At 41.4% G+C, this 8653-nt stretch overlaps 1 protein-coding gene across 5 annotated transcripts in view; it reads right to left on the bottom strand.

The window, feature by feature from the left end:
* Window positions 1–135: 135 nt before the first annotated feature.
* The window catches only part of LOC139556254 (tyrosine-protein kinase Fer-like), a 32561-nt gene continuing 24043 nt past the window's right edge, over window positions 136–8653 (bottom strand). For 3 of the 5 annotated variants that reach the window (XM_071370007.1, XM_071370185.1, XM_071370105.1), the window contains exons 17-19: window positions 5901–6055; window positions 5516–5665; window positions 136–4652 (exon numbers count right to left, since the gene is read on the bottom strand). In XM_071370007.1, the coding sequence (XP_071226108.1) occupies window positions 4516–4652; window positions 5516–5665; window positions 5901–6055 (442 nt within the window). In that variant the 3' untranslated portion in view covers window positions 136–4515. The remainder of the gene's footprint in view (window positions 4653–5515; window positions 5666–5900; window positions 6056–8653) is intronic. The other 2 variants (XM_071370270.1, XM_071370346.1) reach the window with 1 other exon arrangement.

Below are 8653 nucleotides of genomic sequence, written 5' to 3'. Positions count from 1 at the left end.
CACCACCGTTATTTCTCACAATGTAAGCGGATCATCAAATATTTGTATTCTGAATAAGGATTTCAAAGATAATGGTGTATATTAATTTCTCCACCTTCCCAAATCAGAAATAACATGATCTGTTGAATTCAAAGAGCCAATAATGTTTTTTATTGCAAGTACACAGTATAAACAATGACAGGACATGATTGTGAAAGCTAAATCTAACAAGGGGCATACAGGTGTGTAATAGCAAACACATTTAAGGACATTTTTCAAATACAACCACACTAGCTACAGTAATTCTTACTAGATAATATGGGCTAACTATAATAATGTGATACTCATTGAAATCCAGTGTTCACTTGTTACTTTAGATATGGTCTTTATTCATAGGGAAGCATGTTGGGCTAAACACAACAGTACTATTGTGTGTCTTTAACATGGCCAAAAGTGCAATCAATAAGGTCTGTTGTGGCAATAAATATCCCAGCTCTTTAAATTAGTCTGACACACACATTAAAAAACAATATGCTTTAGGAAAAAAGCTCAGTAATGCACATAGTGCATTTGGAAAGTATTCAGACCCCTTGACTTTAACCACATTTTGTTACATTACAGCTTTTTAAATGTAAAAAAAAATCCTCATCAATCTACACACAATACCCCATAATGACAAGGCAAAGGCAAAAACAGGTAATTTATAAACTTTACATAAGTGTTCAGTACTTTGTTGAAGCACCTTTGGCAGTGACTACAGCCTTGAGTCTTGGGTGTCGCGACAAGCTTGGAACACTTGCATTTGGGGAGTTTCTCCCATTCTTTTCAAGCTCTGTCAGGTTGGATGGGGAGCGTCGCTGCAGAGCTATTTTCAGGTCTCTCGAGAGATGTTTGATCAGGTTCAAGACCGGGCTCTGGCTGGGCCACTCAAGGACATTCAGAGACTTGTTCTGAAGCCACTCCTGCGTTGTCCTGTCGGAAGGTGAACCTTCGCCCCAGTCTGAGCGCTCTGGAGCAGGTTTTCATCAAGGATCGCTCCGTTCACCTTTCCCTCTATCCTGACTAGTCTCCCAGTCCCTGCCGGCTGAAAAACATCCCCACAGCATGATACTGCCACCATCATGCTTCACCGTAGGGATGGTGCCAGGTATCCTCCAGACGTGACATTTGGCATTCAGGCCAAAAGGTTCAATCTTGGTTTCATCAGACCAGAGAATTGTGTTTCTCATGGTCTAAGAATATTTTAGGTGCCTTTTGGCAAACTCCAAGCGGGCTGTAATGTGCTTTTTACTGAGGAATGGCTTTCATCTGGCCACTACCATGAAGGCTTGATTTGTGGAGTGCTACAGAGATGGTTGTACTTCTGGAAGGTTCTCCCATCTCCACAGAGGAACACTGGAGTTCTGTCAGAGTGACCATCGGGTTCTTTATCACCTCCCTGACCAAGGCCCTTCTCCGATTTCTCAGTATGTCCGGGCGGCCAGCTCTAGGAAGAGTGGTGGTCGTTCCAAACTTCTCCCATTTAAGAATGATGGAGGACACTGTGTTCTTTGGGAACTTCAATGCTGCAGACATTTTTGGTACCCTTCCCCAGATCTGTGCCTCGAAACAATCCTGTCTCTGAGCTCTACGGACAACTCCTTCGACTTCATGGCTTGGTTTTTGCTCTGTCAACTGTGGGACCTTATATACGGTTGTGTGCCTTTCCAAATCATGTCCAATCAATTGAATTGACCTCAAGTGGACTCCAAGTTGTAGAGTAATCAAGGATCATCAATGGAAACAGGATGCACCTGAGCTCAATTTCAAGTCTTATAACAAAGGATCTGAATACTTATGTAAATAAGTTGTTTATTTATAATTGGCAAAAAAAATGTAAAAACTTGTTTTTGCTTTGTTAATATGGGTTATTGTGTGTAGATTGCTGAGAGGATTTATTTAATCCATTAAACAATAAGGCTGTAACGTAACAAATGTCAAAAGTCGAGGGGTATGAATACTTTTCGAAGGCACTGCACCTTCAAATGCTGTGAAGCTGGTCTTGGAGTACATACCGGAATGCTAACGTTAATGCAGCACAATACTTTCACATTGAATTGTGAAGCTTAAATACACTTTCACTCAAAAACAAATGAGTGACAAAGACAATTCCATTCAACACAAGTGTAATAATGGTCTGTATCATGTATTGGCCAGTAATGTAGAGCAGATTTTTAACTACTCATGGGGAAATCTAGACTTTGTCACTTTGCATGAGAAGAATAAAAATAGAAAACAATTTTAACCATAGAACAAATTCTATAAAAACAAAAAACTGGCAAATATTTTAATACACTAACAGGAGACAAATTAATATAAAATACTCATACTATTTAAGTGTTTCAAATAAATAAGAGTTACTGAAAAAGGTGTATGCTTTTCAAATGTGTTAAACAGAAATATCTTGTGCTCATCAACCAGTAGTTAAGATGTAAGCTCCCTTCGCCTATTCATTCTACACCTTTTTCTTACTAGGTTGCAAAACATTTCTTTAAATATCAGGAGATAATTTGACTGGAGAAATGAAGAAAATAACTGTTACTCCTGTCAACGAACCAAAGCCTGTGTCTCAAATGACACCCTATTCGCCATATAATGTACTACCTTTGGCATATAAGTGCACTATATAGGGAATAGGGTGTAATTTGTGACACAGTAAGATGAGGATACAGGATAGATGAGCAGGAGACATTGTATAATGGATAGGAAAGAGGATTTTTCCAAAAATCTTTTATACATATACTAAAAATGTACAAACAATCATGCAGATTCGGAAGCAAAACATAGAAAATGTTTTCTTTATCGAATAAATCATTGGAAGAAACACTTCCAATAGAGAAACACACAAAACGTGACCTACATTTGCATAAAATAAAAGTTATAGCATCTACAAGTATTTACAAAATACAGGAGGAATGTTTTTTGAAAGACAAGAGTTCCATCATTCTAATAGGAGTGAAACTGATGGATGTGACGTGTTACTTCACAGAAGATGCTTTTGAAGACACGCTTGGGCTGTCAGCACAAATGGCAAGGAGCTTGGTTGACATAGAAACAACATGGCACCCTCAGAGAAATTACATCATACAGGAGTGGCTGGAATAGCGAATATACTATATTAGGGACCGGAGAATTACCTTGCCAGGAAAACTGTAGACCATAGGTATAGACTAGGCCCCAGAGTTCTCTCTTGGTCATGTCGCATGGTCAGATACAACTCCTGGCCCTAAGTATACTTAATGAAAACAAGTTCACTGTTCATTGCTGAATGCATGTCTATCAACGATTTAGAACAGTAGTTTTTTATTTTATTTTAAATGGAAGTAAAAAAATGCCAGAAAAATGAATACATGAAAAATGGAGCTCCTTAAAACTCTCGTAGCTATGTAAAAGCGGATTGTTTTTGACACAAAATGCTAAATTCACATTTCAAGTCAGATAGTACAGTTATGGTACATTCTAATTCTCAAATTATGAGTATTGAGCTTGTAACAACAGAGACCAAAACGTAGAAAATAGTCAGCATTCTGGAGGGTCTGAAACATTTAATAATTCTAAGTAAAATTATATTAATTCTAAATAAATGGCCTTATTGCAATATTTCTACATTACAAAGCCCAAACAATTATAGGAAAAGGGTGTCACAAATTGCACTTATCCTCGTATGTTTTACTCAAAGGTTTTCTACATTAAATAGTGGGCAAAAAGAGAATACTTTACGAAATCTTAGGACAGAAATGATTCACAGATCTCAAATCAAACTGTCACATCACAATAAGACTTCACAGGAAGAAGAAAAAACTTCTTGCTGAATGTCGAAAAGTCAAGCTCGAGACAAAAACAGGACACTATACCCTTAGGTATAAACTGTTACGTCCTTGGGTAGGAACTGGTTCTCAAACCCCATCTGTCTCTGAAGACTGAAATGAGCTACGGAGTGCATCTAGACAGTCTTTTTTAGACGTTGCACGGCTACACGGAGCACCAGACTGCTTTGCATTTTCAAGTCATATTACTCATCTAACCTTAACAGGACCAAACTCAGGGCCCTAAAAAAAAAACTAGAAATTGTGCCATTTCTCATTATCGTGGCTATGCCCGAGTGATGACCAATAGCAAAACGACAGAAGTGCAATGGAGCATGATGAATTGTATCTATTGTACACATGTTTGCGTGGTTATGTCTCAAAACACCTTTAGTTGCAGAGGTTCAGTAAGAGAAAGGAACAGAAATAAAGGAACACCAGGTTTAAAAAAATAATACTGTCATATTTTGACAATGATCCAAGCTAAGCAGAGATCTCTCTCCTTGATAATGGCTCAAAACAGTTGCCTAGGCAAATAACACAGTGATTTTGTGACAAAGTATACATCGTGAGTACAATCACGACAAGTAGCATCAAGGCTGTAACGTTCTGTGGTGTTTCTCTCAGGTTGTAAGGGGGTGATCCCCTGGATGTGATGACATGACCTGGTCCACCTTCCCCCACCAGGCTGCTATTTCTTCTTGATCGAGGCCAGTTCTTTCTGAAGGTCGGCGAACTTTGGCCGATTTTCAGGTTTGTACTCCCAGCACTTCTGCATGACTTTGTAAATCTCCTCAGGGCACTTTGTTGGACAGGACATTCTGTAATCTAAGATGGGGGGGGGGGAGACAGACAGAGGGAAAATGTAATTTAATTTCCTAAGATGGATCGAGGCAGTATAATCAGGGGTATAAGTTTAGAGAACAAATGACCATCCAACGCAGTTCTCTTCATGACTTCTTGTAGTTAAAGTAATTGTCTCTATAGGGCCAACTCCAATGCAAAAGGACAGACAGACAACCCCTTAAAGTAATCCTTTGAGTTCTCTCATCCAGACGAACAGTTCTTATGCTGACGTTACTTCCACAGGCAGTTTGGAACAGTTTGGAACTCAGTAGTGAGTGTTGCAACCGAGGACAGACGATTTTTTACGCGCTAGGTGATCCCGTTCTGTTTCCACTTCACAATAACAGCACTTACAGTTGACCAGGGCAGCTCTAGCAGGGCAGAAATTTGACAAACTGACTTGTTGCAAAGGTGAGCTCTTCAGTAAGGCCATTCTACTGTCAATGTTTGTCTATGGAGATTGCATGGCTGTGTGCTCAATTTGATACCTGTCAGCAACGGATGTGGCTGAAATAGCATAACCCACAAATTTGAATGGCTGTCCACATAATTCTGGCCATGTAGTGAGTGTTGTGCCGTCTTATATCATTAGCAAGACCCTCACAACAGGAAAAATTGTAAGGTACAATCTGTTGACGACTCAGGGAGGGTTCACTTATGAATGAGCTTGTCAAGAGGTTAAAAAAAATACTGGAGAACATACACCTCTGTCTACTGGCCTGACAATAAGCAACAGAGGAGTTGGCTAAAGCACAAACAGATCTGGCTACCAGGCTAATAGAGATATGCTGGCAATAAGGGAGATCAACACAACACTCTGAACCCTTGGAGGGATGTCTTCTTACCTTTCTCCACTTGCTCTCTGGCCTGCTGGTTGGTCATCCCTGGGTAAGGACACACTCCTAGACTAAACGTTTCCCATAGGAGGATGCCAAAACTCCACACATCACTCTCCGAGCTGTATCTCCCTGGAACAACGACCAAACACAACCCCACTGTCTCAGCCATCAAGTATTGAAGAAGAAATGCTGTGTCATCAAGAAGAATTGATCAAACTATGCTACCTCCTGCAGAGCTACAAATCATATACTCCCAAAAGAACATGGTTATTGAGAGTTATTTCTACAGTAGTTACCCTTTAAGGGGTAAGGCCTATGTTGCCGTTAACCTATAAATCTATTTGGAGCTTTGATAAAGAAATTGGTGAAAAAGAAAGGCCCTCCAGTTTACCATAATTCAAAGCCTCTGGAGCCGTCCACTTGATGGGGATCTGTTTGAGGCCAGACGATGAGTAGATCCCATCGTCCTCTTGTCTCGACATCCCAAAGTCGCTGATCTTCAGCAGGTTGCTCTCTCCCACCAGACAGTTCCTAGCCGCCAGATCCCTAAAGGATGGACAGGGGGAGGGATAATAATATCATTTCACTTCCATTCTCCCTCCATCCTCCTCCGACAAATGTTTATTTGTGACATGTGCCGATTACAAAGGTGTAGACCTTACAGTGAAATGCTTACTTACATTCCTTTAACCAACATTGCAGTTTTAAGAAAAATAAGTGTTAAGTATAAAATAGAGAAGTAATACTCATCATGGACATTAACATTTTCATATTAACAATATGCCATGAAATAAATGACTGAAATAGTAGGCAATCAGGACACCTAAAACCAACCCTATTTTTAACAGATGGGGAGCTCCACTACCACTGTCCATGTTAAGGTCACCATACTGTCTGTAATCTGATCATGTGAACATTTCTACTTTGCAGAGACAAAAGTAATCCACCAGATTTGGTTGGCCCTGCTGCAGGGGGCTGGGATGACCCGGTATGTGTGTGTACACTACAGGGTTGTGTGTGTAAGTATGTGAAAGTGTGTATGCCCCGTATATGCGTGGGTGCGACATCCATGTGTACACATTCGCAGGACAGATTGCACCCTGCATCCCTCCCATTTCAATTTCATAGCCCTCATCTGCAGCCCCTCTGTGAGAAGAGGCCTACAGCTACGCCGGTATCTTTCAAAGCGCTTCTCCTGTCATTTCTGCTGACTGCCGGCACCGAGCCACAGAGTTGGGCTAAATTAGGCTGTCACTCAGGGAGACTGGCCCCGGTGAGATAAGTAAGAGCAATGCACCGGAGATGATTTGATAGCCCCGCTGTGCTGAGATAAATGGAAGACTGATTGCAGCTGCAGCTGCAGCACCTCTCTCTCTCTCTCTTCTTGCGACTGTCTGGCTTGCTGGAAATACTAGTTTTCACCCGAAAACACAATCTCAAATTGGCCTGGATAGAGAGATATGGCTCAGGGCTTGGTGTGTTACCATCAAAGGTGACAGTGTTGTAAACTGCATTAAGCAGAGAGAGATACATGTTGTCCCCTCACATATCTTACTTTAGGGGGCCTTCTGGCATTACAGAGGGGAAGACATTTCATGGGGTTTAAATTCAGTTAGATTTGTAAATAAAATAAAATGTTATTTGTCACATGCACCGGATACAACAGGTGTAGACCTTACAGTGAAATGCTTACTTACAAGCCCAACCAACAATGCAGTTATGAAAAAATGATTTACTAAAATAAACTGAATAATAAATAAATGTAATATAAAAATTATTAAGGAGCAACAAAAAAATAACAGTAGTGAGGCTATATACAGGGGGTACCGGTACTGAGTCAATGTGCAGGGGCACCGGTTAGTTAAGGGAATTGAGGTAATATGTACATGTAGGTAGAGGTAAAGTGACTATATGCATAGATAACAGAAAGTAGCAGCAGCATAAAATGGGGGTGGGGGGGACAATGCAAATAGTCCAGGTAGCCATTTGATTAGATGTTCAGGAGTCTTATGACTTGGTGGTAGAAGCTGTTAAGAAGCCTTTTGGACCTAGAGACTTGGCGTTCCGGTACCGCGTGGTAGCAGAGAGAACAGTCTGACTAGGGTGGCTGGAGTTTTTGACAATTTTTAGGGCCTTCCTCTGACACCGCCTGGTATAAAGGTCCTGGATGGTAGGAAGCTTAGCCAAAGGCACTACCCCCATTCTAGTTTGTTGGTAATGTGGACACCAAGGAACTGGAAGCTCTCAACCTGCTCCACTACAGCCCTGTCGATGAGAATGGGGGCGTGCTCGGTCCTCCTTTTCCTGTAGTCCACAATCATCTCCTTTGTCTTGATCACGTTGAGGGATAGGTTGTTATCATGGCACCAGACTGCCAGGTCTCTGACCTCCTCCCTACAGGCCGTCTCATCTCATCTCATCGTTGTCGGTGATCAGGCCTACTGTTGTGTCATCGGTAAACTTAATGATGGTGTTGGAGTCGTGCTTGGCCATGCAGTCATGGGTGAACAGGAGAGGACTGAGCCCGCACCCCTAAGGGGCCCCCGTGTTGAGGATCAGCGTGGCAGATGTGTTGTTACCTACCCTTACCACCTGGGGGCGGCACGTCAGGAAGTCCAGGATCCAGTTGCAGAGGGAGGTATTTAGTCCCAGGGTCCTTAGCTTAGTGATGAGCTTTGAGGGCACTACGGTGTTGAACGCTGAGCTGTAGTCAATGAATAGCATTCTCACATAGGTGTTCCTTTTGTCCAGGTGGGAAAGGGCAGTGTGGAGTGCAATAGAGATTGCATCATCTGTGGATCTGTTGGGGCAGTATGCAAATTGGAGTGGGACTAGGGATTCTGGGATAATGGTGTTGACGTGAGCCATGACCAGCCTAGTAGGCTTCATGCTAGGTTAAGAATAGCTTCATGTATGAAGTTGTGTGTCATATATAGAAGTAAAAATAAGAACTTAACTGAAATTCTATTCAAAGCATGAGCAATCTCTTGAACATTAGACAGATAGGGCTATTTGTTGGAATTAGGGCTGTATATCGTATTTTACTACATACCAGTATTAATGCATGGACTGGTTTGGGCTTTTACTTTACCATCTATAATGGTATTTCAATGTTTGGTTTGTTAAATGTGATATGCAACTCTG

The sequence above is a fragment of the Salvelinus alpinus genome, chromosome 1 (genome assembly GCF_045679555.1).
Source record: "Salvelinus alpinus chromosome 1, SLU_Salpinus.1, whole genome shotgun sequence".
NCBI lineage: Eukaryota > Metazoa > Chordata > Actinopteri > Salmoniformes > Salmonidae > Salvelinus > Salvelinus alpinus.
This window is presented reverse-complemented; position numbering and strand designations above follow the sequence as displayed.